Source organism: Diaphorina citri, unplaced genomic scaffold (genome assembly GCF_000475195.1).
Source record: "Diaphorina citri unplaced genomic scaffold, Diaci psyllid genome assembly version 1.1 scaffold789, whole genome shotgun sequence".
Lineage (NCBI taxonomy): Eukaryota > Metazoa > Arthropoda > Insecta > Hemiptera > Psyllidae > Diaphorina > Diaphorina citri.
Window position 1 is genome coordinate 100,251 of NW_007378222.1, and position 21,881 is coordinate 122,131.

General features: G+C 41.1%; 1 protein-coding gene and 1 long non-coding RNA gene across 2 annotated transcripts in view; both read left to right on the forward strand.

Annotated features, from left to right (window-relative positions):
- The window catches only part of LOC103512093 (serine/threonine-protein kinase SMG1-like), a 35,781-nt gene that overhangs the window by 10,043 nt on the left and 3,857 nt on the right, over positions 1–21,881 (forward strand). Inside the window, exons 11-40 of the mRNA XM_026825663.1 lie at positions 18–140; positions 1,231–2,369; positions 2,905–3,043; positions 3,424–3,789; positions 4,036–4,667; positions 4,754–4,908; positions 5,147–5,344; positions 5,487–5,593; positions 6,360–6,483; positions 6,549–6,655; positions 7,144–7,332; positions 9,366–9,602; positions 9,718–10,046; positions 10,242–10,380; positions 10,620–10,985; positions 11,326–11,380; positions 11,430–11,575; positions 11,982–12,100; positions 12,510–12,659; positions 12,888–13,545; positions 13,739–14,122; positions 15,078–15,235; positions 16,638–16,668; positions 16,744–16,827; positions 16,990–17,084; positions 17,360–17,545; positions 18,389–18,616; positions 18,868–19,150; positions 19,318–19,623; positions 19,846–19,883. Coding sequence (XP_026681464.1) covers positions 18–140; positions 1,231–2,369; positions 2,905–3,043; positions 3,424–3,789; positions 4,036–4,667; positions 4,754–4,908; positions 5,147–5,344; positions 5,487–5,593; positions 6,360–6,483; positions 6,549–6,655; positions 7,144–7,332; positions 9,366–9,602; positions 9,718–10,046; positions 10,242–10,380; positions 10,620–10,985; positions 11,326–11,380; positions 11,430–11,575; positions 11,982–12,100; positions 12,510–12,659; positions 12,888–13,545; positions 13,739–14,122; positions 15,078–15,235; positions 16,638–16,668; positions 16,744–16,827; positions 16,990–17,084; positions 17,360–17,545; positions 18,389–18,616; positions 18,868–19,150; positions 19,318–19,623; positions 19,846–19,883 — 7,271 coding nt within the window. The remainder of the gene's footprint in view (positions 1–17; positions 141–1,230; positions 2,370–2,904; positions 3,044–3,423; positions 3,790–4,035; positions 4,668–4,753; positions 4,909–5,146; positions 5,345–5,486; positions 5,594–6,359; positions 6,484–6,548; positions 6,656–7,143; positions 7,333–9,365; positions 9,603–9,717; positions 10,047–10,241; positions 10,381–10,619; positions 10,986–11,325; positions 11,381–11,429; positions 11,576–11,981; positions 12,101–12,509; positions 12,660–12,887; positions 13,546–13,738; positions 14,123–15,077; positions 15,236–16,637; positions 16,669–16,743; positions 16,828–16,989; positions 17,085–17,359; positions 17,546–18,388; positions 18,617–18,867; positions 19,151–19,317; positions 19,624–19,845; positions 19,884–21,881) is intronic.
- Positions 11,433–12,650, forward strand: LOC113468609. Its single transcript, XR_003392298.1, has 2 exons — positions 11,433–11,560; positions 12,514–12,650. It is a non-coding gene; the product is annotated as an uncharacterized LOC113468609 (long non-coding RNA).

A 21,881-nucleotide genomic window follows, 5' to 3' on the forward strand; every position in this document is an offset into this window, starting at 1 on the left:
CATTCTCAAGTGCGCAGTTCTGTGTAACCAACCGATTGCGCACACCCTTGGCTTAGACGCGGTGGATAATTCACTCCTATTCTGGGCCACATTCTCAAGTGCGCAGTTCTGTGTAACCAACCGATTGCGCACACCCTTGGGTAAGAATCATTTTCCAAATTGTTTTTTATTTTAAGCTGTGTTGATGGCCGTCGATCGACATCGATCTTGGTCGATGGAAGTCGATTGACGGTTGTCGACCATGTGTGCCATACAGCTTTATAAGTAGTTGGATTCATAGCTGTAGATGTAAAGTACAAAGCTATACATAGATGACAGATAGAGAGTGGTATGATATTAATCATTTGTGTATTATGTATTTAGACTCGTGCTGGGTGATTTAGAAATGGCATATCGCGTCCTGGTGCCTTCCATAGCGGAGTTTGTATCCCCCAATCCGATGACATCAATGCAATACACGCCATCCAGTGCTCTAGTCATCTCACTCTTCCTATTCAAATGTATCTCCACCCTGGGTAAGTATTACTACTACCTCACTCAGTATTACTAGTACCTACTGGTCATTCAGTGATATGAAGACCTTAGTTTACACATGAAAAATCAATCCTAGTTGAGGCTTGAAATTTTATTGTTTGTAAAATTTGACTCTCTCTTTCTCGGACACTGTTCTTAAATAATGATATTTTTCTCTCTCTGTCTCTCTCTCTTCAGGTAATGCAAGTAATTCTCTGATAGGTATGTGGGTGCTGCAGCCTTCAGTGTTAGAACTACTTGTGGTTCATTTTTTATTTTAAGCTGTGTTGATGGCTGTCGATCGACATCGATCTTGGTCGATGGAAGTCGATTGATGGTTGTCGACCATGTGTGCCATACAGCTTTATAAGTAGTTGGATTCATAACCAATGAACTATTATAGTTAAAATACCAGCAGACATATCTTCAGGTAATGCAAGTAATTCTCTGATAGGTATGTGGGTGCTGCAGCCTTCAGTGTTAGAACTACTTGTGGTTCATTTACAGCCTGATAACATAGAAGTGTCTACAAGTCCTGTGCTACATCATGCTCTACTTAGTCTCACTCATGCTCACTGCTCTAGGTAAGTTGTGATAATATAGAGCAGACATATTTTTATAGAAACTGAGTTAGATAAAGATGAAGTTCAAACAATCCTACGAGCTGCAAGTCTTCCTATATCTATAGCTATACAATGTGCTTTTTGTATGTTCCAGGTAAACCCCCCGATACATTAACCACATTTGATTCTAGTATTAAACTTCTCGCTCGTGATATCATGTCTGTCTCATCTCAACCTTATTGTCTGCGTCGTATCCGTCTCGTATTGGACTTCATGGAGCAGCTAGATAAGTGTATAACTAATGCAAGTGATGGTACTGCCACTGCCCTGACTCCTCCTAGTAAGAGTGTAAGATGTTTCTTTACCACTAACAAGAGTACCTGTACGGAATGGCTACATAGACTCCGTAACACACTCATGTGTGTGTCCTTGCATGCCGGTCTGGCATCTAGTGCTGCGCGACACGGCATGACATTACTGCGCGACCTGGTGGCAGGCGGACATACCAACACACTGGACTTTGAGTTAGCCGTGTTGTATCTTAGCTTAGCGTTACTCAGACTGCGGGATGCTGATGGTATACATGGCCTAGCTGTATGGTGTCGTCATGTTACTAGTGTGACCCCGGCCTATCTCAAGTGTTTGGAGTCCCAGGCCGGGGGTAGGTGGGAGGCAGGGGGAGAGGAGTTACATCAGGTCCTGACACAGGAGGGGGGACAATACCCAGAGATAACCAGGAGACTACTATCAGAACAACTTGTAGAATGTTATCTAGGTGTAGAGGATTGGGAGAACCTTGGCACATGGCTATCAGTAGAGTCTCTGTCCAGTAGGAAGTACAGTCACTGGAGTGAACAAGACATTGATATGATGAAACTCATTGAGAAAGAGGAATATCAGAGTGCAAGACAACTAGAAGAGTGGCAATGTACACATGATGATATGCAGACAGTTCCTTATTATTATAAGCTAGCACATGTGAAGCATAGTCTCATCAAGTATTTAATACAGAGATCAGGCGCTAAGAGTATACCAGCGTGCTGTACTCAACTTGTAGAACAATGTAGAAGCATTGCATTCTCCTATGTAAAGGAGAGCATGAGGAATATTCCTTGTGAATTACTCGATGATTCCTTCCTATGCTACTACATGGCACAGTGCTTACTTAATAACACGGCGCTAGGCTTCCATACACAACACCACGGGGAAGTAGAACTCAGCTCTAGTTTACTCACTCAGATTCTATGGTGGAAGGAAACGATGCGAGGTGTTGCACAAGACTCCCTCACCATTTAAATTTGGTTTAAGGTTAATCATGTTGTTTTTGTTGTTATTGTTGTAGCGGCTTTAGCTTTCGCCGAATGGCGATAGCAGAATAAAGATGTCTTTTTGTATCTGCTATACACCGGGGTGATGGTCTCTAGCTCTAGCCATGTTAAATGACGACTGTGTAGATTTTCGTTTAGATAGCCTCAAAACACTGGCTTTAAATTTAAACAAAATGAAGTCTCCCGTATGAATTCTTGCTATTTTCATATTGTACTTCTAGGTCATCCATTTTCTGCTCAATATTTATTTCACTGATTGTTCTCGTTTCAGGTGGAGTCAGAAACAAATAAACTAGAGATAAACCTAATGCTAAGTGAAGAAGAAAAACAATACATTGTAGATGAGAAATATCAGATTTTCGTTTAGATAGCCTCAAAACACTGGCCTTAAATTTAAACAAAATGAAGTCTCCCGTATGAATTCTGGCTATTTTCATATTGTACTTCTAGGTCATCCATTTTCTGCTCAATATTTATTTCACTGATTGTTCTTGTTTCAGGTGGAGTCAGAAACAAATAAACTAGAGATAAACCTAATGCTAAGTGAAGAAGAAAAACAATACATTGTAGATGAGAAATATCGTATTCTACTCAAACCCATACTCTTCTCATTAGAACAACTTTATGCAGCCAGCTCAGGTGAGAACCCGCGGTCTGTTGATTGCAAGTCTAGGAACTCTCATTATCATTACATTTGGGGCGTGGAATAAGAAAAACAGAATGGCTTATTTTTGTAGAAAAATGGCCTAATGGTCAAAATTCCACACATTTGTAAACAATTTAAATAGAAATATTAGTTTTTATTCCAGGTACATAATAGCAAGAATTAAATAAAAACCAGCTCTCACGTTAATGAACGAATGTTCTCTGAATTGCAGGCCCGGCTGAAACCCCGCGTGAGATTTGGTTTCAAGAAACTTATTCCGCGGATATTGAAGCTCTCCTGTTACATAATAGCAAAAATTAAATAAAAACCAGCTCTCACGTTAATGAATGAATGAATGTTCTCTGAATTGCAGGCCCGGCTGAAACCCCGCGTGAGATTTGGTTTCAAGAAACTTATTCCGCGGATATTGAAGCTCTCCTGAGTAAACTGAAATCCCCTGGCGTTATACATCATCAAGAAGCTTACACTCTCCTCAAATCTCTCCAGGGGAAACTAGCAGCCCGCGCCGGCAAGCGATGTTCCTACGCGTTGAAAATGTCGGAACTGTCTCCTGTCCTGGCTGGCTGGAGAGATACACAGGTCGCTATGCCTGGCGTTCCAGCCCTGGTCACTATAGCCAAGGTCAAAGAACAAGTCGTCATTCTACCCACCAAGACCAAACCTAAGAAACTCGTGTTCCTCGGATCTGATGGAAAAACTTACACCTATCTGTTCAAAGGTAAGAGACATACATTTCAACTATTTGCCACGCCATTAACATCATTGTATTGATACTTATTCTGTCTGTTTATTATTCTGGTTTGCAGGTTTGGAAGATCTTCATCTTGACGAGCGTATCATGCAACGATGGAAAAACTTACACCTATCTGTTCAAAGGTAAGAGACATACATTTCAACTATTTGCCATGCCATTGACATCATTGTATTGATACTTATTCTGTCTGTTTATTATTCTGGTTTGCAGGTTTGGAAGATCTTCATCTTGACGAGCGTATCATGCAATTCCTTCAGATTGCCAACACCATGTTAACGCCTAGTGTATACAGAGCCAGACATTATCCTGTGATACCACTAGGACCCAGGGGCGGTCTCATCTCCTGGGTAGAACACGTCACCCCTCTCTTCTCTCTATACAAGCGTTGGCAGCAGAGGCAGGTCCCTGCCAAAGCCCCTGTCCCACGCCCGAGTGAACTATTCTATGGTAAACTGACACCTCTGCTGAGAGAACGAAACATTTCCCCCGAGTCCCGCAAGCTATGGCCCCTGGATATTTTACGTCAAGTACTACAGGAACTCATGCAAGCCACGCCTGATCATCTCTTAGCTACAGAGCTGTGGTGTCATAGCAAGGATGCTGGTGCCTGGTGGAAGAGCACACGCTTGTATACAAGCTCCCTCGCACTCAACTCCATCATAGGTTATATCATAGGCCTGGGAGATAGACACTTGGATAACGTACTAGTGGATCTACATACAGGGGAAGTGGTTCATATTGATTATAATGTATGCTTTGAGAAAGGCAAGACACTGCGTGTCCCGGAGAAAGTACCATTCCGTCTGACACCAAACCTCGTCCGGGCCCTGGGTCTGACCGGGGTAGAAGGCGGATCTTTATGCTACTTGGGGCAACTCTATCTACTTTGTCATTATTATATACATCTCACTAATTAATCATATTCCAGGTATATATTGCGCATCACAGACTGCGCATGAGCTGTGTGGATATTCTTAGCAAGTACAGTACCATATGTGCCTTGTATCCTGCCTCCTATATCAATGTACACAGAAGTACAAGCTACAAGCGATGGTGCCAGAGTTTAGTCACTTCTCTGGACAAGTAAGTGAACCAGGTCAATAATATCGGATGTGAGGAATCGAAACAAGTCTATTTAGATTTTAGATCATGCTCTGAGTATTTCAAACATACATTTTGGACAGGTTTTGAATGACAACATTTTGTATATTTGTCTGAAAATTGGTCATCTCTGTGTGTACAGTCTACAGATAGCATGCTGTTGACTTAACTTCTTAATTAAGGCGATTTACTTCATTTTAGACGTTTCAACTGTTCTCAGGTACGCAGAAATCAAGTCGGAATTCTCTTCCCTCTACTCACCTCCCCTACCAGACTCTATGCTATGTCACCAATGTGTTACATTCTCACGGAACCTGCATCGCGTGTTAGAAACCCAACGAGATAAAGAACGAGAGAGAGCTGGTAGTGAACCTATGATACCAAGTGAAGAAATATATCTACGTGACTCGGAACAAGGGTAAGCATATTATACCTACACGTCTCTAATGAGTTTCTTATAATTTATTAATCTCATCATTTTCTGGTTCACACGAAAGTGTTGTGAAATATTTCCCTTGGAGCGATCATAATCATGATAACATCATAATATTGTATTTCAGATTACGAGAGTTCAGTGTGCGTGCACCCTTGGCAGTAGAGAGCGCCATAGTAACCGCTCTGTGTGCACTCAATAAGAAGTTCCTACTCTTGGAATGTGCCGCTAAAAGTGAGTGTGGACAAAATAATGTGTACTATTCATTTCAATTATGTATCAAAGTATTCCAAGTACCTATTGGAGACTAGTGTAAATCAACATCAGCACTAGTTTCAACCATGAGAAACATTAAAATTGGAACTGGAAGGGGTTCTCTTTTCTGAACTTTCAATCTTGAAAATTTATACGTTCATAATTTACCAATTCCTAGGTCCAACTACTCCAGAGGAGAAGTTTGCAAGTATTCCAAGTACCTATTGGAGAGTAGTGTAAATCAACATCAGCACTAGTTTCAACCATGAAACATTAAAATTGGAACTGGAAGGAGTTCTCTTTTCTGAACTTTCAATCTTGAAAATTTATACGTTCATAATTTACCAATTCCTAGGTCCAACTACTCCAGAGGAGAAGTTTGTAAGAAAATAGTTGAAAATTGGAAGTCAACATGATTCTGATACTGTAAATTTGCAAGTAAATAGGTGCAACCTAGGACCTGGTACGTACTCTATGAAACCGGCAACCTAGGACCTGGTACGTACTCTGTGAAACCGGCAACCTAGGACCTGGTACGTACTCTATGAAACCGGCAACCTTGGACCTGGTACGTACTCTATGAAACCGGCAACCTAGGACCTGGTACGTACTCTGCGAAACCGGCAACCTTGGACCTGGTACGTACTCTATGAAACCGGCAACCTAGGACCTGGTACGTACTCTGCGAAACCGGCAACCTTGGACCTGGTACGTACTCTTTATATTGTTATATTCCTAATGTCAGGTGCTGCAGATTGTCTGTTAGACATGACATCGCGTGACGGCGTGTGGTTCCTGGATGACATGTGCATGACAGCCAGCATGTCGGGTAATGAGTTTCTTCTCATTATCAATCTCATCATTTTCTGGTTCACACGAAAGTGTTGTGAAATATTTCCCTTGGAGCGATCATAATCATAATATTGTATTTCAGGTTACGAGAGTTCAGTGTGCGTGCACCCTTGGCAGTAGAGAGCGCCATAGTAACCGCTCTGTGTGCACTCAATAAGAAGTTCCTACTCTTGGAATGTGCCGCTAAAAGTGAGTGTGAACAAAATAATGTGTACTATTCATTTCAATTATGTATCCAAGTACATATTGGAGAGTAGTGTAAATCAACATCAGCACTAGTTTCAACCATGAGAAACATTAAAATTGGAATTGGAAGGAGGGAAAATCTCTGTTCTCTTTTCTGAACCTTCAATCCTGAAAATTTATGCGTTCATAATTTACCAATTCCTAGGTCCAACTATTCCAGAGGAGATGTTTGTAAGAAAATAGTTGAAAATTGGAAGTCAACATGATTCTGATACTGTAAATTTGCAACTCATAGATAAGTATTAACTTATTAAGTAAGTAATATGTATATTGTTATATTCCTAATGTCAGGTGCTGCGGATTGTCTGTTAGACATGACATCGCGTGACGGCGTGTGGTTCCTGGATGACATGTGCATGACAGCCAGCATGTCGGTGAAGTTAGCTGTTTAGATTGAGTAGGTAACAAAGTATGAAACTGTTATATTGCAGGCAACGTGACTACAGGAGATGGGTTGGAGGTTCAACTCAGTGCTTGTGCTAACTTCACACACATCCAGCTGCACACTATAGTGGACATATGGAAACGTGCCCATGCTAGAGTATTGGGATACTATCGCCTGTGTTCCGAGTCTTACTTCCAGTATCTTCAACTCTGTGAAACCAGCAATCTAGGACCTGGTACGTACTCTGTGAAACCGGCAACCTAGGACCTGGTACGTACTCTGTGCACTACTCATGGGGTTCAATAGTTTGTTTGAGAAGTTGTGGGAAGATAGCAGCTGTCTATCAAGTGTGGAGTCACCTTACGCCTGGAGGTCCGTGGATTTCATCAAGGAAGCCAAGAGCTATATGGTGAGCGATGGATAATAGTGACATATCGTCGTCCCATCGTGGCATTTTTCAGGAGGCCGGAATAAGGATAGGAGAAAGCTAGCCATTCCGAGAACAAACCTTATCTGTTTAGCGCTTACAAGGCAGACGCACTACCGTCTAAGCTAACTGAGGTTGGTTTCTATGAATAGGTAATATTATCATGTTGTAATGTATATGTATTTTCCGCAGGCACCTGTGTTAGATGACACTCACCTGGCTAAACACGAAGTGGCATTTTTCAGGAGGCCGGAATAAGGATAGGAGAAAGCTAGCCATTCCGAGAACAAACCTTATCTGTTTAGGATGAAGTTCGCTCCGGGTGGGAATCGAACCCGCGACCTAGCGCTTACAAGGCAGACGCACTACCGTCTAAGCTAACTGAGCTTGGTTTCTATGAATAGGTAATATTATCATGTTGTAATGTATATGTATTTTCCGCAGGCACCTGTGTTAGATGACACTCACCTGGCTATCCTAGCAGATATATTTCTACTCAAGCGTCTACACTGTATGAATCTATTTCTCTCGCTGTGCGTGAACTTTGCCCGTGGCTACAGAGGGGGAGCTAATGCCCCCACTACAGTATATTCTGATGCTCAGTTCCATCGTCCAGTACGTGCCTACATAGCGGAGTTTGTATCCAGGATATTACTCGGCTCATTCTCACATAGTCTTGCCGTCACTGTCGTCTCTCTACTGCATCAATCAGGCTTCAATGTGACAGGTACGTACCATTATGCTTTACAATAAATTGGAAAATAAGAGCTAAATTTTTTCCTTGTATTGAGGGCGAAAGTTGAGGATATAAGAACTTTCCAGTCCTATAAGGGCAGTATAAACAAGATACATTCTATTATTTATTAACTTATCCTGTGTACTATTCTATTTCAGGAGAGATAGAGCAGCGTGATATTGGTGCAGAGAGCAAGGTACCTCTGGAAGCTTTGTGTCGCCAGGCCTCTGATCTTCTTATCCGACGTCATCGTATTACACATAGCTCCCTCTCTCAAGCCTCTACCTTACTCTCCCACTACGAGACTGCCTGGCGCCTTACACAACAAATACAACGCTCCCGATGTCTCCAGGAGGTGGCAGGGGGGAGTGAGCAACGTCTGAGTGTACAGTACACAGCACATCACTTCCTCCATGACGACACGCTCAATACGAGCTCCAGTCAAGTGAAACCTTCACCCATCAGTAAGTAGACAGTAAACTGGAAATGCTGGCATATCCAGTTTACTTTTTATATTTTCCCGAAAAAAGGGGACGATACTTATCGTTTACTTATCTACCAAGTAAGTAATGTGCATCACCGATTGGCACAAATTAAACACATTTAACCTAAAAAGGAAATACCTACAGCCCGACACCAACTTTAGTTGAATGGGCTGTAGAACACTTTAATTCCAATTAAAATATCTAAATTAAGAACATTTGAAAGTACCAAACTTATATTTAGGTATATAAATGGCCCCCATTTTTGTCTCTATTGTAAAATTTATTGTGATACCTACCATTTATTGTATTCAAAATGTTTCAATAATCAAATAAAGAAAGTATTCTTTCACAAGCTCAATAAACCTTGAGCTGAATCCTTGCAACTAGCAACCTAGGACCTGGTACGTATACCTACGTACTGGTAGATAAACACTGAACCAATATCAAACTAAAGTGTAATTGAATTGAATTAATTGAGGAATCACATCTCTTTATATTAGGAGATACTGAATGCGCTAGTCACATCACTTTCGTCATGATGTATGCGAAGTTCCTTATAAAAAGGGGGGCAGGTCCCTCACAATATTACTTCTGTCTAATAAGGATGATATGTATTCCAGGGCCGGTCACCGCCACACTAAGGCTGCTCCGTCTCCTAGCCAAACATTCCCTGGAGCTACGTGATGTCACTGAGCCAGGCCTAGCGACCACCCCTACCCTCCCCTGGACCCCCATCATACCCCAGCTATGCTCGCGCCTGAGCCACCCTGAACCTTATGTGAGGAGTTGTGTATCCGAGTTACTATGTAGAATAGCACACGGTGCTCCCCACCTCATTATATTTCCTGCTGTAGTAGGTATGTACTTCAGAGACATACGTAAAAAAATCTCATGATATTTCGGGTAGAAAAAAAGACGAAAAATCATCCTTATGAGAATGAGAATCATTAGGTATGTATGATTGTATTGCAGGTTCAGAACCAGGCTACATGAAGGAGAATGTGACGGCCTCAGCGACCAAACTATTCACTACATGCCTTACTAAACCCTCCGAGGAAGAAGATGAAAGCATAGACCTAGACACTGAGGATGATGCCATACAGAATGCTGCTAGTAGTGGGGATCTTCTGCAGAACTGTTTCGCTGCCATGGTAGATACATTGGCTACTCATAATGGTGAAGCTATCGCTCAGATCAAGATATTCGTCTCTGAGTTGCGACGTATTGCATTGCTATGGGATGAACAGTGGCTGGGAGGATTGGAACAACTCATCTCCAATATGATGAAACGACTTGTACAGGTCAGTCACATAGATCCAGAGGTTTTATATGCTAAGGGACGACTGTGCAGATTTTCGTTTAGATAGCCTCAAAACACTGGCCTTAAATTTAAACAAAATGAAGTCTCCCGTATGAATTCTGGCTATTTTCATATTGTACTTCTAGGTCATCCATTTTCTGCTCAATATTTATTTCACTGATTGTTCTTGTTTCAGGTGGAGTCAGAAACAAATAAACTAGAGATAAACCTAATGCTAAGTGAAGAAGAAAAACAATACATTGTAGATGAGAAATATCGTATTCTACTCAAACCCATACTCTTCTCATTAGAACAACTTTATGCAGCCAGCTCAGGTGAGAACCCGCGGTCTGTTGATTGCAAGTCTAGGAACTCTCATTATCATTACATTTGGGGCGTGGAATAAGAAAAACAGAATGGCTTATTTTTGTAGAAAAATGGCCTAATGGTCAAAATTCCACACATTTGTAAACAATTTAAATAGAAATATTAGTTTTTATTCCAGGTACATAATAGCAAAAATTAAATAAAAACCAGCTCTCACGTTAATGAATGAATGTTCTCTGAATTGCAGGCCCGGCTGAAACCCCGCGTGAGATTTGGTTTCAAGAAACTTATTCCGCGGATATTGAAGCTCTCCTGAGTAAACTGAAATCCCCTGGCGTTATACATCATCAAGAAGCTTACACTCTCCTCAAATCTCTCCAGGGGAAACTAGCAGCCCGCGCCGGCAAGCGATGTTCCTACGCGTTGAAAATGTCGGAACTGTCTCCTGTCCTGGCTGGCTGGAGAGATACACAGGTCGCTATGCCTGGCGTTCCAGCCCTGGTCACTATAGCCAAGGTCAAAGAACAAGTCGTCATTCTACCCACCAAGACCAAACCTAAGAAACTCGTGTTCCTCGGATCCGATGGAAAAACTTACACCTATCTGTTCAAAGGTAAGAGACATACATTTCAACTATTTGCCATGCCATTGACATCATTGTATTGATACTTATTCTGTCTGTTTATGCAATCTGATTGGCTAAAAAGTTTATAATCAAGCTATCAGATTCAGTAGGTTTAATTAACCAAGTTTAAATTCAGATTATGTACTTGACTCCAAGAGGGAATTAACACGAAAGAAAAGAGTATGTGCCATTTTTTTCCAAGTATTTTCTCCATTTTTTTCCACTTTTCCGCTGAAATGTTTTTCGTTCGAAATTAAAATTTTCCATTTTCCCCACGAGAAAATGATTATTTCTCAATAAGCTATGTTTTGATTATGTTATATTCCAGTCTCCTCACGAAGCAGCATTAGATATAGTGGCCTCACTCAAGGATCCACTTTTCCGCTGAAATGTTTTTCGTTCGAAATTAAAATTTTCCATTTTCCCCACGAGAAAACGATTATTTCTCAATAAGCTATGTTTTGATTATGTTATATTCCAGTCTCCTCATGAAGCAGCATTAGATATAGTGGCCTCACTCAAGGAGAGATACTCTGGCCTTCTCTCCTCACAACTGGAGGGAGGTGAAATGTCACAAGGTAGAGACTCTTTGCAAAACTTTTAGTAGTTCTGTATTTAGACTTTGCTTAAAACTAAACGTCCCAACGCAACTTCCGTCCCATTATATCTACAGTTTAACAAAGCAACGTTTGTTGACAATAACATGTTCTGTGTAACCAAGGTTGTGTTTAATCAACAGGAGACATGGTACCTCAATCCTGTCTATTCTCTACTCAGCTTGGACAACTCAACTACCTAAAGGTAGAGACTCTTTGCAAAACCTTTAGTAGTTCTGTATTTAGACTTTGCTTAAAACTAAACGTCCCAACGCAACATCCGTCCCATTATACCTACAGTTTAACAAAGCAACGTTTGTTGACAATACAAGCGACGTATGTTTTAACTAGCATGTTCTGTGTAACCAAGGTTGTGTTTAATCAACAGGAGACATGGTCCCTCAATCCTGTCTATTCTCTACTCAGCTTGGACAACTCACTCAGACTCTACATGAACATGATGTCCTATTCCATGAAATGAAACATTTGATGAAGACTATTATCAAGGTAAACAATACATTTCTCTTATGTACAGTCAGCCTAGTTAGCTTGGAGGGTTGTGCGTCTGGCTTGTAAGCGATAGGTCGTGGGCTCGATTCCCGCCCGGGAGAGGAAGCTGAGTGCGGATAGTGAACAAGATCCATGGAAGAAAAGTGCAAAAATCATTACTCAAGTTGGCGAGAAAATTCAGGGGAAAACATCTGGTAAAGGAGGACCGCAAGACAAAGAAACCTGGTGGTGGAATGATGAAGTGAAAGCAGCAATTAAAAAGAAAAAAGGACATGAAGAAGAAATGGGATCTGAGTGGAAGAGACGAGGACAAGAGAGAATATAGAGAAGGAATAAAGAATCCAAGAAAGCAGTGGCGATAGCACTCAAGGAGAGATACTCTGGCCTTCTCTCCTCACAACTGGAGGGAGGTGAAATGTCACAAGGCCAGACACTACTCATGGGGTTCAATAGTTTGTTTGAGAAGTTGTGGGAAGATAGCAGCTGTCTATCAAGTGTGGAGTCACCTTACGCCTGGAGGTCCGTGGATTTCATCAAGGAAGCCAAGAGCTATATGGTGAGCGATGGATAATAGTGACATATCGTCGTCCCATCTCTTATGTGCAGTCAGCCTAGTTAGCTTGGAGGGTTGTACGTCTGGCTTGTAAGCGATAGGTCGTGGGTTCGATTCCCGCCCGGGAGAGGAAGCTGAGTGCGGATAGTGAACTAGATCTATGGAAGAAAAGTGCAAAAATCATTACTCAAGTTGGCGAGAAAATTCAGGGGAAAACATCTGGTAAAGGAGGACCGCAAGACAAAGAATAAGACACTGCGTGTCCCGGAGAAAGTACCATTCCGTCTGACACCAAACCTCGTCCGGGCCCTGGGTCTGACCGGTGTAGAAGGCGGATACAAGAGAGCCTGTGAGTATGTACTCAAGGTTATGAAGAAGGGGAGAGAGACATTCCTAACGCTACTTGAAGCGTTCATCTATGATCCCCTGGTAGACTGGACCCCAGGCCATGATACAGGACTCCCCCCCTGTACTGTACGATGTGGCAACGTGGCAGCAGTACGCGCTACGAGGAAACTATTGGAGAAAGAATACAGTGTTGCCATGTTCATGTTGAGGAGACAAGAGATAGGGTGGGAGTGGCTAGGCAATCGAGATAAACTCCTAGCATGTATGCAAGATATTCGAGAAGCATTGCAAGAGTATTTGAGTGAAGATAGCGCACAGAAGAAACTAGAAGCCAAGTTACATGAACGACACTTGCAGAATGCATACATTAATGAAGCGAGAACTGATCCGAACCATGCATTCTATACCTTGCCTGGGAGATACAAACAAGTCATGGAAGCCAGGAGATGCAAAGTCAATGTATTGAATACATTGCAAGAGAAGATAGAAGACTGTGACAAGCAGTTGACTCAATACAAACAAGCCATGGTCTGTCTACTAGGTAAGTTAATACAATCAGACATGATAATACACACGTACTCGTATGTAATCTCTCAAATAATATTTTCAAAGTTACAATTATAGAACTTAGCAGCGCTCAGCAAACAGAACGAACTGATTTCCAGTAAGTATATTGAGAAACTATTCGAGATAAAGAACAACCTTTAGTATTTGTATTCATTGACCTGGAAAAGGCGTACGACCGAGTGCCGAGGGAAGAAATTTGGAAATGCATGAGAGCAAAAGGAACACCAGAGAAGTATGTAAGAATCGTAAGGGACATGTACGAGGATGCAGTGACAAAAGTAAGAAGCAGTGTTGGAGTGACAGAAGAGATACCCGTGCAAGTTGGTCTGCACCAAGAAAGTACGTAAGAATCGTAAGGGACATGTACGAGGATGCAGTGACAAGAGTAAGAAGCAGTGTTGGAGTGACAGAAGAGATACCCGTGCAAGTTGGTCTGCACCAAGGATCAGCCTTGAGTCCCTACCTGTTCGACTTGATCATGGATGTACTCACAGAAGATGTCAGGAAAAAGGCCCCTTGGTGTATGATTTTTGCGGATGATATCGTCTTGTGTGAGGAGAGTGTGGAAGATATGGAAAGAGAACTAAGAAGATGGAAAAATGCTTTGGAAAGAAGAGGACGTGATGTTCGCGGACGATATCGTCTTGTGTGAGGAGAGTGTGGAAGATATGGAAAGAGAACTAAGAAGATGGAAAAATGCTTTGGAAAGAAGAGGACATTTTTGTCTCTATTGTAAAATTTATTGTGATAAGTACCTACCATTTATTGTATTCAAAATGTTTCAATAATCAAATAAAGAAAGTATTCTTTCACAAGCTCAATAAACCTTGAGCTGAATCCTCCTCGTCTAAAACTTTAGCAAAAATAGCGCAAGTTTATGTTGACTGAGGAGGAAACAGCTCAGGTCAATGGAAATTTATTCTTGATTCTTGGATTTTCATTCTTCTCATGAAATTTTCTTTTTGTCCCATTCTTTTTGTTCTTTTGTCGCAAGTAATCTTCTTTTTGTCTCAAGTAATCTTGTACATTTTTCCAAGCATTTTTGATTTTTCTGTATTCTATTTTAGATGCCAAGATTTTTATAGATTCCTTTTGCAAAACCTGAAACAAAAGAGAAGAAAAGAAAAAAAAAACTAATAATAAAATAAAATAAACATTGTAATTTTCAGATCGTGGCTCATTCATGTTGGAACTGAGGAAGAGTGCAGCGTGGCAAGTTTATGTCGACTGAGGAGGAAACAGCTCAGGTCAATGAAAATTTATTCTTGATTCTTGGATCTTCATTCTTCTCATGAAATTTTCTTTTTGTCCCAGTATTTTTGTTCTTTTGTCGGAAGTAATCTTCTTTTTGTCTCAAGTAATCTTGTACAGTTTTCCAAGCATTTTTGATTTTTCTGTATTCTATTTTAGATGCCAAGATTTTCATATATTCCTTTTGCAAAACCTGAAACAAAAGAGAAGAAAAAAAAACTAATAATAAAATAAAATAAACATTGTAATTTTCAGATCGTGGCTCATTCATGTTGGAACTGAGGAAGAGTGCAGCGTGCTTGGCAACGTCGCAATCCAGAATGTCAGACCTGAAAGATCAGATGGATATACATGTGGCAACAGTGCAACAGAGACTCAAATGGGCAGCCGGTGCAAATCCCGCTCTTACAGAGGTAAAGTAAATCCCGCTCTTACAGAGGTAAAATAAATCCCGCTCTTACAGAGGTAACGTAAATCCCGCTCTTACAGAGGTAACGTAAATCCCGCTCTTACAGAGGTAACGTAAATCCCGCTCTTACAGAGGTAAAATAAATCCCGCTCTTACAGGGGTAAAGTAAATCCCGCTCTCACAGAGGTAACGTAAATCCCGCTCTTACAGAGGTAAAATAAATCCCGCTCTTACAGAGGTAAAATAAATCCCGCTCTTACAGGGGTAAAATAAATCCCGCTCTTACAGAGGTAAAATAAATCCCGCTCTTACAGAGATAAAATAAATCCCGCTCTTACAGAGGTAAAATAAATCCCGCTCTTACAGAGGTAAAATAAATCCCGCTCTTACAGGGGTAAAGTAAATCCCGCTCTTACAGAGGTAACGTAAATCCCGCTCTTACAGAGGTAACGTAAATCCCGTACCAAGTAATTTGGAAAGGGAAAATATCGTTAGTAAAGAAGAAGAACACGGTTCCCGCTCTAACAGAGGTAAAGTAAATCCCCCTCTTACAGAGGTAAAATAAATCCCGCTCTTACAGATCCCGCTCTAACAGAGGTAAAGTAAATCCCGCTCTTACAGATCCCGTTCTAACAGAGGTAAAGTAAATCCCGCTCTTACGGAGGTAAAGTAAATCCTGCTCTTACAGAGGTAACGTAAATCCCGCTCTTACAGATCCCGTTCTAACAGAGGTAAAGTAAATCCCGCTCTTACAGAGGTAAAGTAAATCCCGCTCTTACAGAGGTAAAGTAAATCCCGCTCTTACAGAGGTAACGTAAATCCCGCTCTTACAGAGGTAAAATAAATCCCGCTCTTACAGATCCCGCTCTAACAGAGGTAAAGTAAATCCCGCTCTTACAGAGGTAAAGTAAATCCCGCTCTAACAAAGGTAAAGTAAATCTCGCTCTTACAGAGGTAAAGTAAATCCCGCTCTAACAGAGGTAAAGTAAATCCCGCTCTTACAGAGGTAACGTAAATCCCGCTCTAACAGAGGTAAAGTAAATCCCGCTCTTACAGAGGTAAAGTAAATCCCGCTCTAACAGAGGTAAAGTAAATCCCGCTCTTACAGAGGTAAAGTAAATCCCACTCTTACAGAGGTAACGTAAATCCCGCTCTAACAGAGGTAAAGTAAATCCCGCTCTTACAGAGGTAACGTAAATCCCGCTCTAACAGAGGTAAAGTAAATCCCACTCTTAACAGGTAACGTAAATCCCGTACCAAGTAATTTGGAAAGGGAAAATATCGTTAGTAAAGAAGAAGAACACGGTAGGTGCTACTGCTACTTGTCATGCAAAAGCACCAAGGGATGGATTTTTATAATCTCAAAATATGGTCGGCATACACGTTACAAATGTTTTTGATTCCAGGTGACAAGCGCATTTGAAGATGTGGTGAAAGGTAAATAGGTACTCATAGATAAAGTATTAACTTATTAAGTAAGTAATATTTATATTGTTATATTCCTAATTTCAGGTGCTGCAGATTGTCTGTTAGACATGACATCGCGTGACGGCGTGTGGTTCCTGGATGACATGTGCATGACAGCCAGCATGTCGGCATACGTAAAAAAATCTCATGATATTTCGGGTAGAAAAAAAGACGAAAAATCCTTATGAGAATGAGAATCATTAGGTAGGTATGTATGATTGTATTGCAGGTTCAGAACCAGGCTACATGAAGGAGAATGTGACGGCCTCAGCGACCAAACTATTCACTACATGAAGTTAGCTGCTTTACTACCAAGTCCTCAGGATAATATCCTACAGGGTATGCAATGTCTGGAGAATTTATACAAGGTGTATAATGGATTACAGGTGAGATGTTTGTATTGTTACATGAATTTCTAGCCGTACTTTTTGAGCGTCCCTGTATAAAGGTTTTCATATGGCTGGGGGGGGGATCATTTTTCTATGGTGAAATTAAAACAAAGAGTTTCATGACATGTTGATAATGATAAAGTATTATCAAATTAGCCTCACTTTTTGAGGACTCGAAGTGGAAGTTCTCATTTAGGAACGAATCTCTAAACTTAAGTTAAATAATAATAATATGTAATACTAATTTTAACCCTGTATGTATATTTGTGCAGACGCTGAATCACTCGTTTCTATCAGTAATAATGCCAGGAGCTATCAAGAGCACTCTAATAGAAGAACCCACTGTTCTGAGCATGATTGCTAAACTCAATGATATAATACAGGAAGCAGGAGTACCTCTGTGTGATCTGATGAAACAACTGTACGCACATCTCAGATTTAACATCATGGGAATGCCGGTAAGTCACTAGGATAGTAGATTTTCATTGATTATATTCATGGTCGGGACCAGAATAAGAGTCTAAACTTGGTTTAAGATTAATCATGTTGTTGTTGTAGCGGCTTTAGCTTTCGCCGAATGGCAATAGCAGAATAAAGATGTCTTTTTATATCTGCTATACTATACACTGGGGTGATGGTCTCTAGCTCTAGCCATGTTAAATTGGCTGGCTCGTCCTGAACCGCAGTCAATCGTGATATGGTTTAAGGTTAATCATGTTGTTGTTGTAGCGGCTTTAGCTTTCGCCGAATGGCAATAGCAGAATAAAGATGTCTTTTTGTATCTGCTATACTATACACTGGGGTGATGGTCTCTAGCTCTAGCCATGTTAAATTGGCTGGCTCGTCCTGAACCGCAGTCAATCGTGAGGACTTGTACTTGGTCTTTAAAAGCAGAGAGAACCCTTTGAGGAACTGCCAGCCAGCTAGGCTGGTTAGGGTTAGCTGTTCTCCTCCCCGTTTATAGTCCCACAGCCAGACGCTAGTCTTTTCTCTGTTTAACGTCCCCTAGCCAGACAGTAAGGTTAATCATGAAGCAATCTGATTGGCTAAAAAGTTTATAATCAACCTATCAGATTCAGTAGGTTTAATTAACTAAGTTTAAATTCAGATTATGTACTTGACTCCAAGAGGGAATTAACACGAAAGAAAAGAGTATGTGCCATTTTTTTCCAAGTATTTTCTCCATTTTTTTTCCACTTTTCCGCTGAAATGTTTTTCGTTCGAAATTAAAATTTTCCATTTTCCCCACGAGAAAACGATTATTTCTCAATAAGCTATGTTTTGATTATGTTATATTCCAGTCTCCTCATGAAGCAGCATTAGATATAGTGGCCTCACTCAAGGAGAGATACTCTGGCCTTCTCTCCTCACAACTGGAGGGAGGTGAAATGTCACAAGGCCAGACACTACTCATGGGGTTCAATAGTTTGTTTGAGAAGTTGTGGGAAGATAGCAGCTGTCTATCAAGTGTGGAGTCACCTTACGCCTGGAGGTCCGTGGATTTCATCAAGGAAGCCAAGAGCTATATGGTGAGCGATGGATAATAGTGACATATCGTCGTCCCATCGTGGCATTTTTCAGGAGGCCGGAATAAGGATAGGAGAAAGCTAGCCATTCCGAGAACAAACCTTATCTGTTTAGGATGAAGTTCGCTCCGGGTGGGAATCGAACCCGCGACCTAGCGCTTACAAGGCAGACGCACTACCGTCTAAGCTAACTGAGCTTGGTTTCTATGAATAGGTAATATTATCATGTTGTAATGTATATGTATTTTCCGCAGGCACCTGTGTTAGATGACACTCACCTGGCTATCCTAGCAGATATATTTCTACTCAAGCGTCTACACTGTATGAATCTATTTCTCTCGCTGTGCGTGAACTTTGCCCGTGGCTACAGAGGGGGAGCTAATGCCCCCACTACAGTATATTCTGATGCTCAGTTCCATCGTCCAGTACGTGCCTACATAGCGGAGTTTGTATCCAGGATATTACTCGGCTCATTCTCACATAGTCTTGCCGTCACTGTCGTCTCTCTACTGCATCAATCAGGCTTCAATGTGACAGGTACGTACCATTATGCTTTACAATAAATTGGAAAATAAGAGCTAAATTTTTTCCTTGTATTGAGGGCGAAAGTTGAGGATATAAGAACTTTCCAGTCCTATAAGGGCAGTATAAACAAGATACATTCTATTGTTTATTAACTTATCCTGTGTACTATTCTATTTCAGGAGAGATAGAGCAGCGTGATATTGGTGCAGAGAGCAAGGTACCTCTGGAAGCTTTGTGTCGCCAGGCCTCTGATCTTCTTATCCGACGTCATCGTATTACACATAGCTCCCTCTCTCAAGCCTCTACCTTACTCTCCCACTACGAGACTGCCTGGCGCCTTACACAACAAATACAACGCTCCCGATGTCTCCAGGAGGTGGCAGGGGGGAGTGAGCAACGTCTGAGTGTACAGTACACAGCACATCACTTCCTCCATGACGATACGCTCAATACGAGCTCCAGTCAAGTGAAACCTTCACCCATCAGTAAGTAGATAGTAAACTGGAAATGCTGGCATATCCAGTTTACTTTTTATATTTTCCCGAAAAAAGGGGACGATACTTATCGTTTACTTATCTACCAAGAATTTTTTCCTTGTATTGAGGGCGAAACTTGAGGATATAAGAACTTTCCAGTCCTATAAGGGCAGTATAAACAAGATACATTCTATTGTTTATTAACTTATCCTGTGTACTATTCTATTTCAGGAGAGATAGAGCAGCGTGATATTGGTGCAGAGAGCAAGGTACCTCTGGAAGCTTGGGATCTGAGTGGAAGAGACGAGGACGAGAGAGAATATAGAGAAGGAATAAAGAATCCAAGAAAGCAGTGGCGATAGCTAAAGCAAAGGAATTAGAAGAAGTGTATAAGGAACTCGAGACACCAGAAGGAGAGAAGAAAATATATCGGATAGCCAAAGCACGAGACCTAGCGAGTAAGGACCTAAAACACATCAGACAAGTGAAAAATGATGATGGTTTAGTATTGAGAGATGAGAACGCAGTGAAAACAAGATGGAGAGAGTACTTCAACACCTTATTGAATTAAGAGAATCCAAGAGAAGCAGTAGAAGAGAGAGAACCGAACCAAGGAATAGTGCGTGAAATAGAGAGGAGTGAAGTGAAATTAGCCCTGACCCTGAGTAGTATGAAAAATGGAAAGGCCACAGGCCCAGATGGTATACCAATTGAAGCATGGAAAAGTTTGGGGGAGGATGGTGTGGAACTGTTATGGAGAATGTTGAAAGGAGTTTTTGAAGAAGAAAAGATGCCCAACGATTGGAGAGAAAGTATAATATGTAGTCCCGATTTATAAAGAGAAAGGTGACATACAAGACTGTAGTAACTACCGTGGTATCAAGCTCATGTTCCACACGATGAAACTGTACAAGAGAATAGTGGATAAACGACTGAGAAGAGAAACAGAAGTATCAGAGGAACAGTTTGGTTTTATGCCGACAACTCATAACACGATAACCATGTTACTGCTAAGAGTGCCAAGTGTATACTGAACTAATCACTACTTGTATGAGGTCACGTGATATGCATTACTGCTAAGAGTGAGAGTGCCAAGTGTATACTGAACTAATCACTACTTGTATGAGGTCACGTGATATGCCTCGCGCATGCTTTGCTTTCACTACAGAGATATTACAGGGTGGAACATAAGCAAGGCTTTACTCTAAACTAGACAGCCTTACTATAAAAAAGTCTAAATATAACATTTTTGTAGAGGTTTGAGAGGGATCTATGAAATAGAAGAGAGAAGGAGACGGGGATTAGAGAACTCCAGTCGTTCCGAGAACGAACCTCGTTTTTTTAGGATAAGTTTGCCCCCGGTGGTATAACATTTTTGTAGAGGTTTGAGAGAGGGAGGTGTTATCGTCCCGAAATCGAAGAGAGAAGGAGACGGGGATTAGAGAACTCCAGTCGTTCCGAGAACGAACCTTGTTTTTTAGGATAAGTTCGGCCCGGGTGGAGATCGAACCCGCGACCTAATGTTTACAAAGATAACTTTTATTTGTTCTCCAGCTGCAGAGGTGAGGAAAGGAAAAATAAAACAATAATTTTTGATCTGATCAAAGTGACCTGACTTTATTGAAATTTTTTTTACAAATTAAATGACATACCACTTGATATTTCATTCTATTTACAATCAATTTACAAACAGCTCCTAGGTACCTTATTATTTCTTAACGTTTTAATCAATACTTCACCGTCCTCATTTAATTTCTGTATGGATCAACATCAACACGTGCACACTACAGTCAACACCGGTGTGGACCAAGCTCATCTCTCCCAATAAGAACGCAAGATTTGAAACGGTCATAACTTTCTTATGACTTGTTTTATTTTGCCCAATCATTGACAGATTATTGTAAACATATCAAAATTAGTCATCATGGAGTCTAAAATTGTTCAACAACGCGTTAGCATAATAAAATCGACACATTATCACTTTTGCGCGAGAATTTTCCTAGTCGAAATCGTGTCATTTTCCGTTTTAGTGAGGAGATGTGGCCTTCATGATCATGTAATTTTACCCCACTAGACTTCTTTTTGTGAGGGTATCTAACGTCACAGGTTTACAACAACAAACCCACTCGCTTGGAAGCATTGAAAGGTGAAATTGAAAGTTGCATCAACGAGATACAGCCTGATTTCTTCGAATTTGTCATCGAAAATTTTGTCGGTACTTGCGCAGAAGTCACGTCAGTGGAAGATTGCTACCAAAGGAACTGGCA